The 23,366-nt window shown below is 43.9% G+C and overlaps 1 protein-coding gene and 1 pseudogene across 1 annotated transcript; both read right to left on the bottom strand.

Annotated features, from left to right (window-relative positions):
- Window positions 1-250: 250 nt before the first annotated feature.
- Window positions 251-6,398, bottom strand: LOC136503169 (uncharacterized; annotated as a pseudogene).
- Window positions 6,399-14,950: 8,552 nt separating this feature from the next.
- On the bottom strand, window positions 14,951-19,306 carry LOC136504344 (protein FAR1-RELATED SEQUENCE 5-like). Its single transcript, XM_066499240.1, has 5 exons — window positions 18,912-19,306; window positions 16,249-18,429; window positions 16,041-16,171; window positions 15,876-15,956; window positions 14,951-15,338 (listed from the first exon to the last, which is right to left on the bottom strand). Exons 2-5 carry the CDS (start codon window positions 18,425-18,427, stop codon window positions 15,276-15,278), a joined length of 2,454 nt encoding a protein of 817 aa, XP_066355337.1. The 5' UTR covers window positions 18,428-18,429; window positions 18,912-19,306; the 3' UTR covers window positions 14,951-15,275.
- Window positions 19,307-23,366: the final 4,060 nt, after the last annotated feature.

The raw sequence follows: 23,366 nt of genomic DNA, 5'->3' as shown, positions 1-23,366 counted from the left end.
TGAGCTAGTTAGTACATGAATTAACCATCGGCTGGGCTTATACGATCGTATACGATCGTGGATTATAAGCTAAAATTGTATTTTTCTCTCACACCAAACCAGTCAAATCAGTTAGCAGTAAATAATCCACGTATACAATCATAAATTATAAGCTAGAATAGTATTTTTCTTTTACACCAAATCTGTCAAACCAGTCAGCAGTAAATAATGAAGGATTGTTTACTGCCTAACCAACAGCCTGCATGTGCCATTACTGATCACTGTCGGGGTACCTGGAGAGCAGGTATGCGCTGACGCAGGGCGACCCGCTCCACAAGCCGTAGTGCAGCCTCTGCACGGCGCGGGCCGCCTCCTTGACGGCGGCGTCACAGTCCGCCTGCAGCACGCAGCAGAGCTTCCCGACGGCACCGACGCGCGCCATCTCCCGCACTCCCGCAGCACCTCGGGGGAGGCCGCCCGGCCGCCCACGGCCGCGAGCACGCGCACGGCGCAGGCGTCGGTGGCCGCGGACACGCGCAGCAGCCGCCGCGCCACCACGGCGACGCCCGCCGGGTGCGCCGCCACGGCCGCATGCCCGTCCGCGCACGCGCACCAGCAATGCCATGGCCAGCTCCGTCACCCTTCTGCCGCCGCCTGAGGCGAGGGCGCGGGCGAGGAGGACGAGGACGCCGGCGCGTCGAGCTCCAGTTCGATGGCCTCGTGCAGGGCGCCGGCGTCCACGACCAGCGGGCACGCGTGCAGGAGCACCCGCAGCGCAGACCGTGTCGCGCCGGGGGACACCCTGTCGCGCACCACCGCCGTGACGGCGTGGAAGAGCTCCGGCCGCAGCCGCTCCAGCACCGTGGAGCCGGCCGCCTCCGTCACGGAGTCCAGCAGCCGGACCGCGCTCGCCCTCGCCGTGTCGGTGTCGCCGCCACCGGTGCTGACAGCGGGCTCGAGGGCCACCAGCACGTCTGTAATTGCCCGACACCGGTACCGCCTGTAAACACACCCGCCCCACGCACGCAGAATTGCCGCCCACGCATGAATCTCGCCCACGCTCCCTCCGACCCCTGCTCCCTGCTCCCTGCAATCCCCTCAGATCCGCCGCCTCCTCCACCCCTGCTCCCGGCGGGCGTCCTCTGGCTCCGGCGTGGCGCGGAGACCGCCTTCCACCCCCGCTCCCGGCCTCCCCCGGCAGACGTCCTTCGGCTCCGGCGCGGAGACCGCCTCAACACGCCCACCGGCTCCAGCGACAACGCTGGACGTGCCGCCGGCTCCTACGCCGCCTGCTCCAGCGACGCCGCCGGACGCACCGCCGCCTCCACGAGTCGCTGCTTCGCGCCCGAGCACCCGTCGGACGCCACGACGCGTCCCTGACCTGTGCTGCCGCCTCCACGCCGACGGACGCAGCGCCGCCGCCGCGCACACCAACAGCTCGCCTGCGACGAGCGCCCAGAAGGTGTGCCACCACTTCTCTTAAGATCTGATCTGATCTAACTTTGATCCCTTCCAAAGATTATCAGTCGTACATGTGCACACCCAATGTCCTTTACTCGATGCAGTTCTATGTGCTTTGATCTGCTTTGCAATGAAAGTTTCTAGCCATCTTGTACAAGTGCTTTGGGGGCAAACGAGAAGGCCAAAGAGAGGAAATATATGTTGTTCTGGAGGAAAGAAAATCAAACAGAAGATAGATACTTGCTGCTAAATTATTGATGCCGACACTTAGAAATTATACTAATTTTACGTGTCCATAGAACATAGGAGCATGCAAAAATATGTAGAATCTAACTCAACCATAAACAATGCATGCCATGGGGGAGTCCACTGTCCAGAAGACAGTACAGATGATGGCCACTTGGTGAATTTTGCACACTCTTGGTGCGACAGGATGACGGGATGAAGCGGATATTTCAATTTCTTAGCATTTTGCCAGGTGTCGATTTGTAGCACAGTAATCAATATCATACTCTTGGGTGTATTTTGTGTGTTTTTAGCTTTCTACCTTTGTGAAGTTGGAAATATTTGTATCATTTATCCATGTGCTGATCTGAAAGTCGAATTGAAAGCTCTAGATTTTTACTTCATAGCAATGGTAATAACATTATTTTAGCTCATGCCACTAATTCAGCTTTCAGATAATGAATTTCTGATTATTTTACTCAGCCTTCAGTTTTTCAATTCAATTGCTTCTGCCGTAATTATTGGTATGGACCTCAGTAAATATAAGTGTATTTTATCTACTGAGAGCAGGAGCTTGCATGGAGAAATAACAAATCAGTACGGGAGGATGGTGAGAAATAACAAAATATAGTTATGCTCTTTTTGCAGTGATTGCAAATAGCTTATAAATCAGAGATATGGCTCTGAATAGGAAAGTTATTTTTATATTGTTCATGCTGTCATCCTACAACTTCTGTGGCATTAATGCCACACATAAGCCTTTTAATGTATAGTTTTCTCCTTTCTGCACTGCTACTGAGACCAACCTGTGTTTATGGAACAATCCGGTGCAGGCAAGTCAAAGAAAAAACCCTATTTTGATTGATGCTGAAAGAAAGAGGGAGGGGCTGGACGAGCTTCTCAATTTTGCATCTTACATTGTATGCTCTGCAAAGTTTCCTCAGGTAAGCTGTTGGATTGCAAAAGAGCAAGTGCATAACTGCATAATCCTGCCCAAGACGTCGGCAGAAGAAGTGGCGGCGGCGATGGAGCCAGAGACGTCGGCGGCAGGTGAACGGTGTGCAGGGGAGGGGATTTCCCCCAGAGAGGTGTGTGGACCAACCCAGCATTGACCCGACCCACCCCGTGCTGCATCATGATATGGTCTTCAGTCTTGTTGCAATGTTTTTATTCTTGTGCCTTTTTATACAACAATTATTTTCTGCTGATCGATCTGTGACTTTGCGTTGTGGCTTGTGCGTCATTGTTTTTTCATTGAGAAACTTTGCTAAAAAATCCAATCTAGCCAGACAATTACTTGCTGAATAATAATCCTATGTTGTTGCAGAACATAATAGTTTCTGATGTAGAGTTTTCTGTAAAATTTAGATAGAACCTGTGAGGTCAATCAAGAAATAGCGGATTACTACAACAGGCTCATAGATTACATGCTTCAACATTGATAAAACCATGTGTATGATTGAATTGTGCACTGTGCTCAGGAAGGGATGCTTCGACAAACTATGCTGAATTTTGCTTGCAGACATTCGGAGACAGGGTATAACCCATCCTTTCTCATGCAGCTTCGGTCTGCAACAAGTATCGGGTAAAATGCTTACTTGCTAATTGCTATCTATTTCAATGGAAGTGTGGACTGCACAGTGCAAATTTAGTTCGGTTAAGAATCTTATGGTTTTAGGCATGAGAAAGACTTGGTATTTCATCTCCATTATCTCCATTAGAATGGCTAGATTTAACGTTAGCTCGCCACGCCTAACACAACCCTCCTCCTTTACCAGGGCTTGGAACCTGCTATGTTGAGACAACATAGGCGTAGTTTGGTATTTCTTTTGATTAAATGAATATATTTACCAAAAGAGGAGGGTTTCCACACTGGCTGGTAAAAACCTGAAAAACATTTGATTCAGGATCAAACATCATTCCAGAGGCGCAGTTAAAAGTTTTGCTTTGATTGTTACAAATAGTCTATTTCTTTCTATGTGTAAATAAATTATCTTATCTTCAGTTGATTTTTTTTGTATGTTGCAATAGCTCTTGAATGAAGAGTACTGTGTGTTTGGCTTTGGCCTCTGTAGACTAACCAACTATTCTTGAGATGAGCCATCAGAGATTTGGAGTGCATGTTCAACTAATCAATTGTGGTACAATGGTCAAATCACCATGGTGTATATTGTGCCCATGAATCTTCCCTTTCAGCTCTATAATCTCTGACACTCCGATACTACTACTGCATTCATACTTGTTTTTTGTTCTAGCTGTTACCCATATTACTCCCCAGTAGAAACAGTTGATTAGTCTGAATATCCCCTGGTGCCTTCATTTGGTGCAGGGACCTACAGGATTATACCTAACCTACACAAATGCCTTCTCTGAATATATCATGTAGTAACTCACCTTTGTGAACTTCTCTATGTGGCTGACAAATCTTTCAAACAGACGCTCGTACAATGTCGTTTTCTTGTCACCTTGAAACAAAATATTATGTGCTTCACCACCTAAATATACTTATTGTTGGCTTCTTGAGATTATTAAAGTTTATTTGTTTCACCTAATTTACATATAGCAGTTCGTGTTTCTTTAGCTCTTCCTAAATTTCACAACACACAAGCACGGATTGATGCAATCTTGTGGGCTTTGGCATCATGGAGATGCAGGAAATCACCTCACAAGGTGTCTTTGTGTTGTATCCTTGAAATAAAAAGGTTAATGAAAGATGGAATGTCTTTTGAAGTGTTGTGACACAAGTGTTGATGAAATGGGAATGGGAGCCAACACTTTCGAGGAATTCTCTTCTTTTGAACAATTAGCAGCTGGCAAGCTCCAAAGAGCTCATTGAGCACTTGCATTGAGATGTTTTCGGGCATCAAGTTGCTCTGTTGTTTGATATCGTGTGAATAGATGCTGCCCTTGAATAGCCGAAGTGTAAATGAATCTTTGGTTAGCATGAGCATACGATGTATGTTTTGCATTTACTCAACGTCAAGGTCAAGGTGAGTTTATCTGTACTATAATTTTCAAAACTTGAATTATATTATAATTCTTTATGCTTCGTGATAACTAATGTAATCCTGGACCTGGACATACAGAAACAACTTGATTGTTTAGATGTGATGACTATGTTTTAGAGTATTTTACTACCATTCAAGAGTTTATTCAAGGCTAAAACTTCTTGTGGGGTACAAAAGCAAAGCAAGGCCATATATATATTGTATCACACATGTTGCTTTATCATTACAACATCAATTTATGCTTTTCCTGATGACTGAATTTTATATCGGCTACAACAGCAACAACAACTTTTTAAAAGCCAGTATATTAACTTAATTTACCTGCATCCTTTTTTGTTTGTCTTAGTTACATGATTTAGATTTACTGGTTGTTTCCTTCATTTGCAATCCTTCACATTATCAGAAACAAAAAATAGAAACTGGAGGGAGTAGAAGCATCTCTGTTTTGACTTGTACAATGGGAGAACTGGACTTTCGAAAATACATCCTGTTTATATCTATCTTAGAATTTCTGTTGTATGTATTTTACTCGCAATCTGACATATTTCTGATAGCTTCTCACTTTCCTGCAATCTTATGGTTAAGAGGTGCTGTCATTCCATGAAAATATGCCTTCCTGATCACCTGATCTATTTGATCAGATAACTTCTGAGATAACCAGACCAAGGTGCATAAGAACCAGTAGCATCTGAGACTGAGAGCTGTCAAACTTGCCTTTGCTGCATGCGCTGGTGATAGCTTCTACAGTCACCCCACACTAACTGGTAGGCACATGTTCCTTGGACGCCGGGAGCGTTTGGAAACAATTGCAGGCGCACAAGCGGTGGACATCAGTGAGCATCCAAACCTCGCGATGGTGCTGAATGCACTCACCTAAAGAGGGCAACCAAGAGACACACATGCCGAACTGTAGTTTTTCTAATATTATGTAATTATTACTCTCTCCAACGTGTTTCTAATCTTTCATCTTTTAGTGCTAGACTGCTTGTGTTTTCTAGCGTCACACTAAGTTTTGTGTGATGATTATTTTTTTTTTTTTTTTTTTTGCTGAAATTGTATTCACCATTATTTGCTTATGAGATGTTCCATTATATTATTTTATTCAAATTTATTTGCCTGTACAACTGCAAATGAGCAGAACGTGAATTCCATATTGCCAACATAGAATGAATTCACATTGTAAGCACAAATTTACTTTTCAAGTCACACATAAAAATACCTTAAGCATGACATAAGCAAAAACATAGAATACAGAGGCGGTATCAGCTGTCTACTGGTCCCTATTAAATAACGCGCCATCTGATTACTGAGGGGGCTGAAACAAAGAATTTTTTTATTTTTAACACTTTTTTGTAAACTAATTTTAAATCTAACACTTTTTTTTTTTTTCAAAACTAACACTTTTGGCCGCGCCTATTGCCATGGCGCGGCGGAACGCCTGTGCCGCGCCATGCATGGTGGCGCGGCGGGTGGATGACGTGGCGACGACCGGAAATACTGACCGGTGACATGGCACGGCTTGTCGCGCCACCGATCTTGGTGTGGCAGTGACGCGCCCTGATCGGTGGCGCGGTAGAGCCGAATAAAAGCACCGCGGCCCAGTCCCACCTGCCCGAGCACGCTCGCCTGCCCGCGCACCCCTACGCCCGCCCGCACCCACCGCGCCTGCCACCGGCAGGGCCTACCTGCCGCCGAGCACGCCGGCCGCGCCCGCCGTGCCCACATACCGGCGCGCCACCCCCTCCGGCCACGCACGGCGGCTGCCCGCCGAGGCCAGCGCCCGCGCCTCCCGGTCCGGTCTAGCGCGCCACCCACCGCCGCGAGGCCCGGTCTAGCGCGCCGCTGCCGCGAGGTACTCCCCTAATGTATTTGTTGATTGAATCGATATTGTTAGTACAGTAAGTTAGTAAAATAAATAAAGTTAGTATAATTAGTAAAGTATAGTTAGTAAAGTTAGTATAGGTAATATAGTAAGTTAGTATAGATAGTAAAGTTAGGTAGTTTAGTTAGTGCCCATGGTTGAGGTGGTGGTGAAGAATGGGTACAAGATGTAGGGTGTCCAGGATGGCCCGTCCATTTACGGTGTTGGAGGCAATGAACAAGAATTATGGGTCCAAGGGGAAGCAACTCAGGATAACATGGATTTGGACGGTCAGTTGACGCAGGAGCAGTTTCATTCAACTACAGTAGGCTGTATAAGCAATGACTTCGATGTGAATGAGTTCGAATGGGAAGAGAAGGAGCAGGAGGAGGAGGACAGGATCGGTGATGTAGTTAGCAGTGATTCAGACAATTCTGATGATGACCAAGGAGGTACAGATGCTATGCCAACACCGGTTGATGCCATGCTAGTACCGGTTCATACTATGCCATTACCAGTACCAACTGAGGTTTTACATGGTATATAGGCTCAGGGTAGACTAGTCACAGATTTAGCAGCAGATGATACCCCCTATAATTCATAGGCCAGAATTAGCGAAGCGCAGCAGTATGTTCCACCACCACCTTACACAGTGACTGAGCTTGAGCAACTAAGGTCGATGAACGTACCTTTCAGGGGCGTTCCGAACTATAGGGATGTCAGCATGATGGATATGGCAGTTTGTGACACCGGTCTCCAGACGTGTAGGAAATCATTGTATGACCATAAGAAAGAAACCCTTAGGAAGGGGATGATATTCAATACAATGTCAGAGATGAAGCTCTTCCTTCAGGACTATGTTGTGTATCACCATAGGCCGTACACCGTCACTCATTCGGACCAGGAGTTGAGGTATCACGTGATATGCAAAAACGGTTATATGTGGAGGTTAAATGCACGAAAGAGACAGAGTGATGGAAAGTGGAGGATAAGTAAAGTTGTCGAACCCCACACTTGCCTAACAAATAGGGGGAAGAAAAATCATCAGCAGCTCACTGCATGTTACCTTGCCCATCGTATATTAGGACGTGTTGATGACAATAACGACATTTTGGTGTCTTCTTTACAACAGTCCATATCTAGATTCGTTAAGTACGATGTGAAGTACAGAAAGGCTTGACGTGCTAAGCAAATTGCCCTGGCGATTCGATAGGGTAGTTGGGAGGAAGCGTACAACAGGGTGCCCCGCTTCTTATGTGCAATGCATTACTACAACCCTGGCTTAAAATGGTTTGTGGACACCGGAGGGATGTATTTTTGGGACCCATTGAGGCATGTCCTCTATCGTGTGTTCTGGTTGTTCGTGCAAACGGAACATGCATTCTAGTTTTGTCGGCCAGTCATACTTGTTGATGGCACTTTCCTAATAAGAAAGTATAGGGGCACCTTGATGATGGTTGCTGCTATTGATCCTGAGGACCAGATAGTACCCATGGCTTTTGCTTTGGCAGAGGGAGAGAATAATGAATCGTGGTCATGGTTCATGTGGCTTCTATGTGTACAAGTGTTTGGCCCATCTCGTACTATATGTTTGATCTCGGACCGTCACCCAGGGCTTTTTAATGCTGGAGCTAAGCATATAGATGGGTTCTCGCCTCTAGTGCATAGATGGTGCATGAGACACTTTGTCGCTAATTTTTGGCGGCGTCAAAGGAAGCAGGAGGTATGTGACAAGGTAAAGGATCTATGTTGTGTACATATAGAGCACCAGTTTCAAGGAGACAAAGAGAGAACTAGACAAGATGGTAAATGAAGCGGGAAAAGGCCTGGCTAGAGGCGCAGATGGAATAGAACGCTCAGTGGGCGTTAGCATATGATGAGAAGGGGTTTCAGGTATGGCATCATGGACCTCTAACTCCTCGGAGTCCTTCAACCGTGTATTCACCAGAGTTCGATCAGTTGCCTATGTCTGGAATTGTTGAGTTCTTCCTTTACATAAGTGCAACGAATATTTTAGTCAAGAGGTGGGAAACTTGCAGCAGAGGAATATAGCTGAGCAGGGGGCGTTTTGGAAAGGCTAGAGCTGAACATTTGAACGGAGACCAGAGAATTGGCCAAGCAGCACACCACCGAGCTGTATGGACCCCGCCGCCTATATCTTTAGTGTACGGGGCAAGGGTGGCACAAGCTTGGGCGACTGAACGTTATGGTGGACGAAACTACCTGAGTTGATCTTGAAAAGGTAGAGTGCAGTTGCAACGTCCCTCAGATCATGCATGCCCCTTGCTCTCATATGATCACGGCCTGCAGGGTTCACGGGTACAACTATGAGGATCTACCATATATGTCATCCTTGTATCTCCGTTTGAACACCGTTAGTATTCGGGAGATGAGCTTCGAGCCATACCTTGATCCGACACAGTGGCCACCTTATAATGGTTATGACTATGTGGCGCATCCAGATCTAATGAAGGTAGGGAAGGGTAAGAGGAAGAAGAAGCAACTCAAGGGGGACATGGACGTTATGAGAGGGTACGACGAAGACATGTACGGAGGGGGAGACTTCAACGAGACCCGTGGTAGGAATTTTTGCTCCATTTGCAAAGAATCTGGTCACAAGGCTAGCAGGCATAGAAGACGAGGGCAGCAGGTGCTTTCATATTGTGTTCGTATTGCATAACAAGTGGTTTAAATTTTGCAATGGTACATAATGTTAATTTGAATATTGTTAATTTGAATACTCTAACCCTTTGTTTATCAATTTGTAACAGGATAGCCCCTCCCGTGCCGCACCAGATGTACCCCCTTCTTGAGGTGGAGTACGACGACGAGGTTTCCAAGAGGCGTCCGAGGGATCCTTATGTCGAACTTATGGTGAACGAATAATATCATCCGAAACTTACAGACTCATGAATCCATAAAAATGTTATGTGACAACTTATCAACTTGTGCATGGACTATATTTATTTGCTTCATATTCGTTTCAACTTATACACGGTCGCGGCAGCACTTGTAGTTGTTTACAGCACCGACAACATCTCCCGTTCATTTGCAATTGAGGCTGGTTAGCTTCTGTCTGTATCCAGGTCCTGTCGCACCGTGGTCTATGGCATGGTAGAACCTGGACACAGACAGAATGGATTTTGTTTGTTTTAGAAATTCTCAACGCATTTGCTATTATTAAAAAAACTTGGAGCGCGACAAATGGATAGGTCGGAGGGTGACAAACGGATGGGATCACTTAAGATCGACCATTGGTAATCCGAGTACATGATACATGGGTATAATACATCAATAGTTCAAATGGAAAAAAAAGACAACACAATGAAAGTTCTGATACACGGCGCAATTCAAAAACCCTCAATCAGAGTAAGCAACTCGTCATCCGAGTACCAATCCTCTACCACAACCCTGTTATTGTGGCTAGCGTCACCTGCATTGTCCTGGTCTGCCTTTTGCCTGTAGTAAGCGGTCTCCGCTTCATCTACGGCCTTAGTGAAGAACGCGTCGTCATCTTCCTCTGCCTGCAAGCCCGCCTCTGCTAGAGCGATGAGCTCGCTCAGTCTGCCAGTGTCATCCTCAGCCTCCTCCGCCTGCAAGCCCATCTCTGCTAGAGTGATGAGCTTGCTCAGTCTACTAGTGTCATCCTCCGGTTCCTCTGCCTGCAAGCCCGCCTCTGTTAGAGCGATGAGCTCGCTCAGTCTGGCAGTGTCGTCCTCATCCTCGTTCACCTCATCAGACAACACAATCGGTGATTCAACGGTGTGACCAGCTCATGTTCTGTGCTCATCTAACTTCTTTTCCTCATACCTTGCATGAGCCACTTGTGCAGCATGTTCCTCGCTGCATCCTATCCCTTCATGCATAAAATGCAATTATTTAGCAACACGATTATATTATATTTAAAATCAGACAACGAAAAAAGGCTTTCAAGCACTCACTAGCACATAATGCAACAACATGCTCGTTCAAGATCTGCATCTGTACTCTTGTCTCCTCCCTTGCCTCCTTCCTTGCCCTCTCCTCCTCTAACGTCATCTGTCTCTCCAATCCTCATTTGTCAAGCCCAACATCGATCGGGTTACAAATACTACGTTGTTTAGCAAACTCACGCATCCTGTCTTTGTGATATTTAACGAATAGGTTGACGTAATCAGGTCCATATCCCCTCTTCCGTGCAATTACTTGCTTCCCCTTTAGTTCATCCAAGAACTTAGCTTGACCATCATAACATTCCCACCTGTATTTCCTAGTACTCTGTTCAAGCGAAAAAATTATATCATATATGTCTTAGCAAAAGAAATAAAATACGATTTCATATTTACCACAAAAATAACCAACCTCATCATAGTCAACCATATGGCCATAATAATGGCCTATTCCAAGCTCCAAAGGGACTAGACCGTAATTGGATTTAACACCACATTCGCACTTGACTGGAGGTGCTTTGTAAATTAACCTTTCTTTCTTCTTTTCCTTTGCATTTGTCGGTTCTTCTGACCATTGGTTCTTATGACCATACAACCACTCCTTGAAACGACACTTCGTCATTGAAAACACCTAAATAAGGTGACATTAGTACATGAACATATATAGCTCAATATTTCAACACATACACTTTGCACTTACTTCATGCTTGTTTGGACACACAAACTCCAACGTATTCTCAGGATTTATCACAGCTCGATCTCCGTAATCGCACAGAGGAGGTTCTTCGAGTCGTCTAACTACGGTTAAGTGCTTCTCCTTAGCCGTCATTGGAGGGGGGTTAGGGGGAGGTGGAAGCCACCGCTTGAAGTGCTCTCGTGGATGTTGCCCTCTCCACCAATCGTCGAAAAAGAGGTACCTGGGGTCAAACTTGTCTGCACCATCGATCCACTGAAAGAAAAAACACCTCTTATGGGTCTACACAATAAAATTCCAACAAAATATTAGTAACCTAGTAATATAAATGAAGAAAAAAATATACGAAAATAATTACTTACATTAAAACGACTGCATGTATAGAAGCAACGAGCCGTTGTGTCCGGATGTCTCGATTGAAACACGTTGGCCGGACGACCACAGTCAAAGTTAGGGACGGGGAGGTCAGGAGGGACGGGGGCATCTTTGCTAGACTCGTCGAGGTACAATTCTCTAGGACGACCCCGTTTTCGCCACAACTGCTCCTGAAACATGTCTTCCATCTAATAAAACGGTTCAAATTAAACATCAGTTGAAACAATGCAAATTAATGAAAAATATAATCATTTGCATTGCAACTCAAATAATATAACAAACACTTATAGCAACAAAAATATACATGGTAAACATACTTCTAACTAAATAATTAGTTAAGGCGGGCGGGCTGGCGCGAAGGCGGGCGGGCTGGCGCGGCCGGGCGCGGCGGCCGCGTGCGGGCAGGCGTGCGTGCGGGTAGGCGAGCGGGCGTGGGCGTGCGTGCGGCAGGCGGCCAGGCGGGCTGGAGGCGGCAGGCGCGTGCGGCCAGACAGACATTGGGAGGACGGCTCGCGAGCGATATATATACCGGGAGTGACGCGCCGTCAGGGATGGCGCGGCGGTGCCGCGCCAAGATCTATGGCGCGGCAAGCCCTGCCATGTCACCGGTCAGCATTTCCGGTCATCGCCACGTCATCCACCTGCCGCGCCACCATGCATGGCGCGGCACAGGCGTTTAGCAGCGCCGTGGCAATAGGCGCGGCCAAAAGTGTTAGTTTTGAAAAAAAAACATTGTTAGATTTAAAATTAGTTTACAAAAAGTATTAAAAATAAAAAAATCGAAACAAACACCCAACAAACGCAACTCGTTACCCATGTAATCATATTCCGTTACATTTCTGTCAACCAAACGCTATGTATATGTCATCGCAGGGGCGGATCTAGCCCCCCCCCCCCCCCCCTACCATCGCTGATCTCTTGGAGCCCCCTACAAGATTTTTTTACCATGGCTGCTTTGAGAAAGATAGGTTGGAGGTTGAAAATGATGATAAACTCACAACTTTAGCCCCCTGAACTTTCATCCTAGATCCGCCACTGTCTGATCGGGAATCTTAAGCATCTCAGACAAACATCATAGAAGGCAGGATATTTGTTTACGAGGTTCAGCCAAAGCCTACATCCCAAGGACTGACTATGGAATATTTAACATTTTGTCATTATAATGGTCGGCACCTCTTCAAATGTCACTAATAGAATTGTTCCTACATATTTGCCACTAGAGAGAAGATTTTATAACTTGCTATTTTTGCATGCGTGGCAGGACACATAGGCATGCCAGCATGTCTGAGAGATGTGAAATGACCTTCTTGCCCTCAAGTCATCTTCTTGCCCTCCTATCATATTTATGAGACCAAAACGAGTTCGACTCCAACTTTATCCTATACCGCCACATACAACTCAAAGTCCTAACGTAACCGGACTCGTACAAAATATTCGACATTGGGAACTTGTCGTGGCCACTTCTCCCTTTTGTTCTTGTCAAAGGCGTTAGACAAGAGGGAGAACTGGCCACGACAAAGACATCGAGATCCTCCATATCACACTCTGATAGTACAATTGACGCACATCTCGACTGTTTGATCTGCATGTGCCTTTGAGGATTGGAGATCTTAAGCTGTAGATTTTAATTGAGTGTTACCAGACTCAAGATTATAGTATCATTTACTCCAATGTTGAATCTCAAAACGGGCATCGATAGATACCAGAGGTCAACCCGAACATCAGAAGAAGATATGCCACTTCCATGTGTGATTCCAATCAATTAAATAGTGTGATACTCAATAGCAACATGCCTTGGGCAGCAAACTAAAATTGTTAGAAATTTATCAAAATAATATTTTTCCAAGACTAGGTGATTGGGGATGTCTCATGATTGCTGTAATTGCACAAACCAAGTACTAGCCTAGGTATAACATCAAATCAAATCCTAGGTATAACAAATTTTATAATGTAGAGTAATAACATCAACTCAAATCCTAGGTATAACGTCAAATCAAATATAGAGTTTAAGGTACACGGTATGTGTGATCTAGAGTGTTTCAAGGTTTCCAACGATTGCACACAAGTTACTAACAATGGACCTCACAACTAGAGAAAGATTTATAAAGTATCGGTAAACCACTAAATTTGCACGAAGTTCCTAGTTTGGCATCTTATCTAAATATCATAAATTGGAGACTCCTTTTGATTACAAAAATCCCATTAATTGCACATTCACTTTATTCCAAAATTGAACTAGACCTTTACCTTAAGTTGAAGTTCAATATTCATCTAATTAATCTCCATATCTCTAAAGTCTTCACTAAATAGACCATGAAAACTTTAGTTAACCGACTTTAGTTAAATCAGGTTCGGTTTGATTAATCAGTTTTGGTGAAATTTTGTCCACCCCTAGCTGCCAATGCTGGTATAAGATTCAAAGGACAAATGACCTGGTTCATCAAAATAGCACCACTATAAGTTGTATTAGTTTATTATTTTATTGAAGGAAAAGCATGATAAACATATTTGTAGTTCCAACATCTGTATCTTTCGTTTTGGATGCTACACTTGTGACAAATGGACAATAAGGACCCCGCAAGGGCCATATATTTGATAAATATTTCAAGACTTCAGGGACACGAAAATTAACAAGAGCAAGGCTTGATTTGCTGAAAGAGAAGGGCAGGAGGGAGGAGAGGAGAGATGGAGCCGCACTGGGCTGGGTTGGTCACACGTAGATTGGAGAGAAACAGGGGATCAGGGGCCGGTACACCCGTCTGTTTACAGCGTGTTTAACAAAGCTAAACTAAGGGTGATGGCACATCGTTGAAGGAAAATGAGCGATTTGGGATGGTAATAAATATGGAAAATGAAGTTACTGGATGGCGAGTCGTACAGCCAGATTGCTTCAAATCGTTGGTTTTGTCAAAATTAGAAATATCCAATTGTAGTTCCATGTGCAGAGTTCTGACGAAAAATTCTGACTCAACTATTGGTCGATGTTAGAACATTTCAGGATGGTGGCACTGTTTTTAGTACCAAATGCAATGCGCAAACGAGGAAACAAAGTACAATAAAAAACGACTGAAAACAAGAAGCAGCACATGGAAAATAGACTGCTTTGCAATTGAAAGATGGTAACTTTATGCACCGGGTATATAAACTCAAGCCTTCAACTATCAAGTGATTCAAACATCAAAGCTCAGCCAATTGCATCAACAGCCAATTGCATCAAACTTCAAAGAATGAATTTATATGCTCCTAAAACTATGCACAGAATATTTTCATGACTCAGTTTTGTTTCTCAATGCAAACTTTTAAATAAGTATGCCATCCATAAACAATAACGTAATTTACTGAACAGGAACCGACTGTACCAAAAATGTTTTGAGTTCCTTCCTTAGACCGTGCTTCAGTGAATACCCTTCCAAGGTAAAGAACTTGGTGGTTGAATTTGACAATCAGTCTCAAGTGGTGGACAAGTATATCATAATGCTTACTTATTTGTTTAGCTAGCACATAAATGATACATTTCGAAAACAAATTTTATCTGTTTCCTATAACATGATGCTTCCATATTCCATACAGTTGTGAATAACAGATTTACAGTTAGTACATTCACAAAATGGAAGAGAGCAAACCCTATTCCTTCTGTTGCTAGGTTGAGTGTCTATTGCCTAGATGAACAAGTCATTCACATACAACAATCAGTAGAAGAGATATAAGCTTCAGATATTCACACGTCAATGGCACTACACCTTTCAGAAATTTCTTCCACCACCAAATTGCGATGGTGGCTGAACTGCGCCATAAGCTGAATATTCCTGTCACAATTCACAAGTTCAGTAAACTTACTAAACTAGTAAAAGCTGAAAGAATTGAAGCAACTAAGGCGAGAGAGACCAGTACAAAAAGGAACAGGAAATGTTTACTAGCATGTACGTAGAGAACTAGACTCTGTGACAGAAGGGTCATAGGCTTCGAAGGTCAATACCCCAACTGAAGAAGTGAGGAGACAAGGATATACAAACTCTGAACAAAATGACTTGGAATATCTAGAAACTAAACCAAGCTAGCCTACAAAAATCCAACCTTGTTTCATGCAAAGTCTGTCTTGATAAATAGTTAGAACTTAAAGCAAGTTTTTGTGTATGTATTGGAAGTTTGAGAATAAAAGAAAGAGAGTAAGCAAAGATGCCAGATTAGCTTATTACATGTATTCATTTGCTTAATGTTAAGAAGGCTCATATTAATTGTAGTTTTACTAGGAAGGCTTTCCAGCTTCCAATTGCATCTAATCCTTCATACATGCCAGCCATCAACTATGATAAATATAGAATAAATAAAGCTCATTTAAGCACCTGAGATGCACACTGAGGCTCAGAATGCATATTTGTATGCCCCTGAATCTGACTTGTTGAAACGACAGTCGCAGGATATCCCTAAAAAGTAAAGGTGCATGATTCAGTAATTTGGAAGCAGTTAATAAAACAATATTCCTAAAGAAACATGGTTAGGGTCACTACCTGGTAGAAGTAAGGTCTACCAACAGATGAGTTTGATGCAATATCTTCTGCAGCAAAATATTGATCTTGATTTGGGGGATCGACAAAAACCGGGTCAGCTGGCTGAGGCAAAACCACTTGTTTCACATTTCCTATAAAAACAATTATTTTATTCAATCAAACTTAATCATTGCTGAAGCAAGATGAATGCAAGTGAAAGAGGAGATACTTGAATGTTTCTCTTGCTTAGTTGATTTTTTCTTTCTCTTTTCAACCCTATTTCCATCTTTCTCTTTTCCCAAGGGATTCATATGCAATCTTTTGAGGTCACAAATATTTTCCAGTGATTTTTCTCCGTTTTCAAGTACATCCAGAATTAGTTTTCTTGTATTATGATGACTTTTGCTCTTCATCAGCAGATCATAAACAAACCACATAGCCCTATTATGATACACAAATGCAGCTTCCGTGCGATCTTGTTCTGCAAATTCATCAACTGGAAATGGATATGTTCCTTTTCTGGCATATTTTGTCCAACGGTTTAAAATATACCTTTCAGGAATCCTATCGACATTCTTAAGACCAAGTGCATTTAGAGCATGTAAACAAAGTACACCCATGGTCTCAAATTTTTTGCAAGTACAGCTCAACTCCATGGTAGAGGTGTTAAGGAAAACTACCCAAACATTTGGACTACTTTGCAGAACGAACTCAAACTTATACAATGTTTCATTACACTGAACTTCCTGATATGAAGTTGCACCAGTTCCATCTAGAAAATCTGTTTCAAGATACTTATAGACCTTGTGTGTGTAAACTTCAGCGGCATGTTGCAAAATTCTGTTATGCTTAACTGTACACTCCGGAGCAGCCTGGTTGCACTGAATGTCCTCTAAAGACTCAGTTTTACGCCAACTACCTGCAATTTTATCCAACTCAAGAACAAAAGTGGCAAGTGAAGTTGATTCATCATCGATGTTGCTCAAAACATTGTTCAAACCCTCATTCCTATCCATCGATTCGATCCCACCATCAAACGCATCCTTATGAAGAGCTGTGCACCATTTATGCCTTTGCTGATACAGATCAGTGAGCCACGGGTGTTCCTGCATATTATACTCATGATGCATCATCGCCCATGTTTCATCAAATTCTGCTTCTGACTCACATCCTCTCATGCACTTTATAAGCAAGCTATGACATGTTCCAGAATCATTGATAGTGCCTAAATGGGACAGCATGTTTTTTTCAATGAGCCGTTGACAAAGACAATGACGTGTCCCAGGAAGAACATCTTCAATTGCCTTGGAGATAAATTCATTCTGATCAGTAAAGATTGTTTTAGGAGGACGACCACCCACTGACTCCAAGAATGACTTAAATAACCATTCATAGGATGTTAGGGACTCATCTAACAAAAATGCACAGCCAAACATGACATTTTGTCGGTGGTGATTCACACCGATAAATGGGGCACATATCATATTATACTTGTTGGTGCGATATGATGTATCAAATATCACAACATCTCCGAAACTATCATAGTCAACCCGGCTTGTCCCATCCCTCCAGAAAAAATTAGTCATTCGGCCTTCTTGATCTACTTCTACATCCCAATAGAACATACCTTGTTCATTTGTCCTGCGCTTGAAATATCCAACAAGGGCCTCACATTCCTCTGGTTCAAGCAGTGCGTAACTACGGATGCTAAGCTGGCTGTGGCATTCTGTACCATCTTCATTTATATGTAAACTGTCATGCATTGCTTGGATTTCAGCATTCACCATTGCATTCAGCACACCAGATTTCGGAACTGAAAGAGTCCTCACTGATCTCAGTAAGTGTATCTCTTCTGGTCGAACTAGCTCATGATTGTGTTCAGGAATTATTTGAATAACTCGCCATTGACCTTCAGAATCAACCCTAAAACGGACCATCGCTTTGCAATTAGTTCTGGTCTCTGGCTTATTAAAGTTTGCTTCAGTAAGCTGCTCATCATCCTTCAAGCCTTCTTTTGAGCAGTAATAATCTTTAGTACGGATGGTTTTGGTCCCGGTAAAGTAGTACTGCTTTCCCTTCCGAACACTAAAGCCCATACGGTGCCCATAGTCACAGTACAACCTGTAAGCTTCTTCCTCACTATATGCGACTTTATTTCGTAATTCTTCAGTCAACTCCTCACGGCTTGGGATTATAGAATTATGTTCCCCATCCTCTTCTTCATTTCCTGCCGGATCTTCCTCCCTCCCCTGCTCTTGGTTGTCAAAGGCTACTTGCTCCCCATTTTCAGCAGTGTAAATTATTTGCTGCATTTCTCCATTCTCCTCAGCTTCTTGTTCATTATCTTCGACACTGCCAAGACAGATGGCCTCCCCATCAATCTCAATAGCAATCGTAGTACCTTCCATCACTGCATCACAAAAGGCAATGTATTGGTACAAATAACAGGAAAGTACAAGAACAGATCTACTACTGAAACAATTGAAACAAAGACACAGAAGCTCCTTTTTATATTTTGGGTGCAACCCCCCCCCCCCCCCCCCCCCAAAAAAAAAAACACACACACACACACACACAAATGTGAAGGGCTATCATTTTTTTTACAACCTAAAGCCTAATATTTGTCATGTATAATATCACATAGTAGTAGAGATATAGTACATAATTGAGCATGATTTAATAAATTCATATAGAATTGAATATAACTAGAAATTGTTTTACATGTAGAACTGTCCCAATTTGGCAGTTTCACAAATTATTTAACACATATAAGTAACACATAATCAGTGAATTAATATCCGTATCTGTTATAGTTTCACAAATTGCAATTGATATAATAGAGTGAAACGGAAAGCCAATTCACCAAATTAACTTACAAAACTGGATGCACACCTGATGGCTGCTCCAATGGAGAATCAACAGAGTACCAGACCAGCTCAGCTGCTCTGCTCCTGCCTCAGGACGGTCAACACTCGACCCTTGGTGCCGCTGCCCGCTGCCGCAGGCCTCCCACGCCCAGCACCCCGGTTGCTTGCCGCTGCCGACTTGCCCCTGGCCGCGGGCCGCCCCAGCCCTCCGCAGCCACCCGGCGCCCCCAGGCAGCGCACCTGCGTCCTAAGGCCGCCCAAGCCCTGCGTGGACAGCGTGGCTGCGCCCGCCGCCGCCTAGCCGGAGATTCGGCCCTAGGGTTGGAATGGAACGGGAGGGAGGAGCAGAAGCCGCAGGCACTGTTCTGCGCGAAACGCCGAAAGCCGACACGGCGATGGGGACGGCCTGTTCGGGAGGCGGATTATTTACTGTTAGAAAAACACGGTTGTCGGTTGGAAATTTACGATCGTTTATGAGCATGTGAACAGAAACGCCTGCGACTACGAGGCCGCGGGAGAGAAAAGTGAGCTAGATGGGCCGCCGCCGCCGGGTTAAGGGAGGGAGAGCGCCAGGAGAATTTGTGAACACCATGTTATGTATTTTGGTCTTTTTTGTTTTCCTAATAACACGTATATACATATTTTTTCAAAAAAGATAGCATGTATATACATAGTTATATACCCGGTTTTTTTTAAAAAATAATAAGTACTAGCAAACGTATGATGCGTTGTAGCAGAACCCAATATGTAAAGAAATCGAACTCTGAATAATCGCGGGACACGAGTTGTTCTAGGGAAGTGTTTGGTTCGGTTATTTGTAACGCAAAGGGATAACACCGATTCCATTAAATTTTGTTTGTTTCTGTGATGGCCGTATTCACTTTCCTCATAATCAGATACCGCTATATATAAAGTTGTTACACCTCCCACCCTGGCGTAATCAGATCGGTGGCTGAGATCGCGACCTGGATACTGCAACCGATACCGTTACATGCTTAAACCAAACAAATCTCGTTTTGACTCATTCTCTTCCCATCCGCTCCGTGGTATGATATCGTTTGCGTTAGCAGTTTGCAGAGGTGAAACCAAACACTACCTAGTTTGTATGAGTTGTTCTAGTTTGTATGTACACGGGTCATGAGTCTGGCACATACGAGATACGAAGAACGTGACCTAATACATATTGGCCCCGTTCGCTGGTCTGAAACTTGGCTGAAACTGGCTGAAAACACTGTTCCGACTGAATTGTTGTAAGAGAAAAACACTCTTCCGACTGAAAAAAGAAGTCGAACAAGTCGAATATGGGGTAAGCCGAACAGGGCCATTGCAGTCGAACCATGTATCCATCATCACTAGACGCGAGCTATTCTGACTTGTATGAGTATAGACCATAAGTATGGGTTAAGTAAAAAAAGTTATAAGATTCAAGAAACTCTCCAATATCCAAGTAGATCGGAAGAAGTTGACAAAAAAAAAAAGAAATGAGAATTGTCCCTCGAATTTAAGTAGGCCTGCCCTCCACATGACTGTATGAATATGAAACCTACTGAAATAACATTTTATACCTCCTGCTAACTATTCCCTCATCTCCAAATTATAAGTCATTTCAATTTTTTTAGAAAGTCAAAACATCTTAAGTTTTAACCAACTTTATATAATAAAATAATAATATTTATAATATCAAGTAAATATGATTAGATTCTTCATTTATTATATTTTTATAGTATACCTATATTATGTTATAAATCTTTGTAATTCTCTCTATAATTTTGGTCAAACTTAAAATGCTTTTGTAGGATCTCTGGTACGCCTAGAGGGGGGTGAATAGGTCTGTAACAATTCAACTCAAACCGAAGTCAAATTCACCAGCGGCACTGCCGCACCTGCAGGAGAGATTAGTTCACAATTCAAAATCTACCCAACGAATTTAGATCGGGTAAATTTCTTAGCTTCCTACGGGGTGGTAGATCACAGATCGACAGCTAAAAGTGGTGGAAACACTACACACAAGTAGATCGGCTTCAATCCTAGAAATCGCCTCAACAACAACAAGAACACAAGTGTAGCAACACAAGCACAGGATGACACAAGGATTTATCCCGTAGTTCAGCTCGCCCCAAGGCTTGCCTAAGTCTACGTTGTTGAGGTATACCACTAAGGTTTAGGGATTTGCAACTCTACCTCGTTCTCAAGTCAAGAGAGTGAACTCTTGAGATGAGGGGTGATTTTACTTACTGCAAGAGGTGGTTACAAACCTCCCGAGGCTATCATATAAGTTGGCAAGCTCACCGGACGACGCTCTAGCCAGTTAGGAGCCAAGCTCCAAGAGTACCAAACACAACCGCTAATCAAAACGTGAACCAAGTCCTCTTTAGAGTTTGGAATCAATGGATATGCTCAATTATCAAGTTTTGGACCCTTATCTCTCAAGGGTTGATGGAGAAATCAATGGATTTACTTGAGGGCTTGAGGTCAACAATGGAGTGAGAGAGAGAGCTCCTGCTCAATTTTGAGTGTGCTAAAGTGAGGAAGAAGGGAGCAGGTTGGTTCGTTTTTCTATATCCCATTGGGAAAAAAGAAAAGGCCGCCACAAAGGGTCGGGTGAGCCAGGAGCCCGCGACTAAAGGGTTGGGTGAGCCGGAGCCCGTGATCTTGGGGTCGAGCGAGACGGAGCCCGTGACCTTGGGGTTGGGCGAGACGAAGCCCGTGACTAAAGGGTTGGGTGAACCGAAGCATGGGCGAGACGGAGCCCGCACCTCATAAGACACTAAGGATAATAGTGAAGTGTACAATAGTCTTGGCTGTGAATCTGAGGATGTATATGGTTGTTTGAGCACTTGGTAGCACAGATTAGCTTAAGCATTGTGCCCCCTCTTTATAGTATGGCTTTTTCTATACTCAAATTCAATATATAAAAGAATTTAAACCTTCTTTGAGTTTGAAGCCATCTATATTTGTAGTTGGAGGCTCCTTCGTTTCGTGTAGCATCCTCGAATATAAATTCCATGCTTATCATCTCGATAAATCTCATTAGTTCTCTAATTACGAGGTCATTATCACTAAAACCCACAATTAAGGCTTGATTGCACTTTCAATCTCCCCCTTTTTGTGATTGATGACAACCCAATTAGAGCTTACAAAAGATATGAAATAAATACTGAGACTTTTCGAGACATGGGTGTAGAGTCTCCCCCTAAATATGTGAATAGATAATTGAATTCTCAAATTGGCATAAGAAGCCAAGATTCACATTTTAGTGAAAGTGATAGGGCTCTCCCTACATCCAAGCTCCTGTGGGGAGCTACATACTGTGTCAGGTATGTAAAACGTGATGCAAATGACTGTTTATGCACACATGTGCTTGCTGCTGTGTGGCAGAGCCGCACCTGACTGTACGAGCAAGACAGAGTCAAGCACCACATAGCTAGCTCAGACAAAAGGATAAGCAACCTAGCACAATAAGATAACTTCTAATCCACGCAATGATACATGTTCATATCTGATAAACAAAGAGTCAAATAGTAGCATTATTTCACAATTTAAAGTTTTGAGCAACTCTTAAACTTTCCACCTAGTGAAGACTAACACTCAACGAATAGGACATGAGGCGCATCTATTGTGAAAAAGTTATTGACCCCTCTAATTTTCTCCCCATCTAGCATAAAACACCAAAAAGAGAGGAAAAGAAGAAAGATCAACACCTACTCATCATCTCCCTAGATGTTAGTTCAATCAATATCATCACCTCCTACAGCAGTCCTAGCACCATCATCACAATCATCGTCATCGGAGTCAATACGTGCACGGCCCTGATGGTGAGTGGTGGCGGTGTAGCAAGTGGAATGAGTGGAACACCTCAGCTCCTGTCTCTAATGGTATCCCTCCAGGGTCTCATCCCAATCTGCTGCTCATCCCCACTGCTCCTCCTCATCATCTGAATCTATGTCGGAGAGACTCGGAAGGTCATACTATGGAGGAGGTGGAATATGAGGAAGTGGTGGAAGGTACTGTCCATGCTACTGACGTTGCTCAAGCTATGTCTCATACGCTCTGTCAGCTGCATAGGTGCACTTTTTGAAGATTGCCTTCAACCACTTGCCAAACTTCTTCATCTTGCCTCCACTACGAGACCTAGAGTGAGGAGATTCAGGGATATCTACATGAGTATGAGAGCTCCCCGCTCCCTGAGTAGCTGCAGCAGGCTGAGTCTTCTCAAATCTATAGACGGTGTGCATCCCATCCTTTGGAAAATAAAATCCAGTGACACTCTCAATCATGAACATGAGGTAGGGGGCATAGGGCAGACCCCTCCTCTCATCCTTCACAGCAAATCTCAATTCGGTCCACATGAATCTAGGGACATTGAATTTGTCCCCCACCTGGAGCGAATCTAGCCAACGCATTTCTCACATAGCCATTAATATCTGAGGCTGCTCCATCCTTTGGGTTGATGGTGTTCCTGATGAGGTTGTCGAGGATG

Source organism: Miscanthus floridulus, chromosome 14 (genome assembly GCF_019320115.1).
Source record: "Miscanthus floridulus cultivar M001 chromosome 14, ASM1932011v1, whole genome shotgun sequence".
NCBI lineage: Eukaryota > Viridiplantae > Streptophyta > Magnoliopsida > Poales > Poaceae > Miscanthus > Miscanthus floridulus.
Note: the sequence above shows the minus strand (reverse complement) of the source record. Positions and strands in the feature narration are given on the sequence as shown.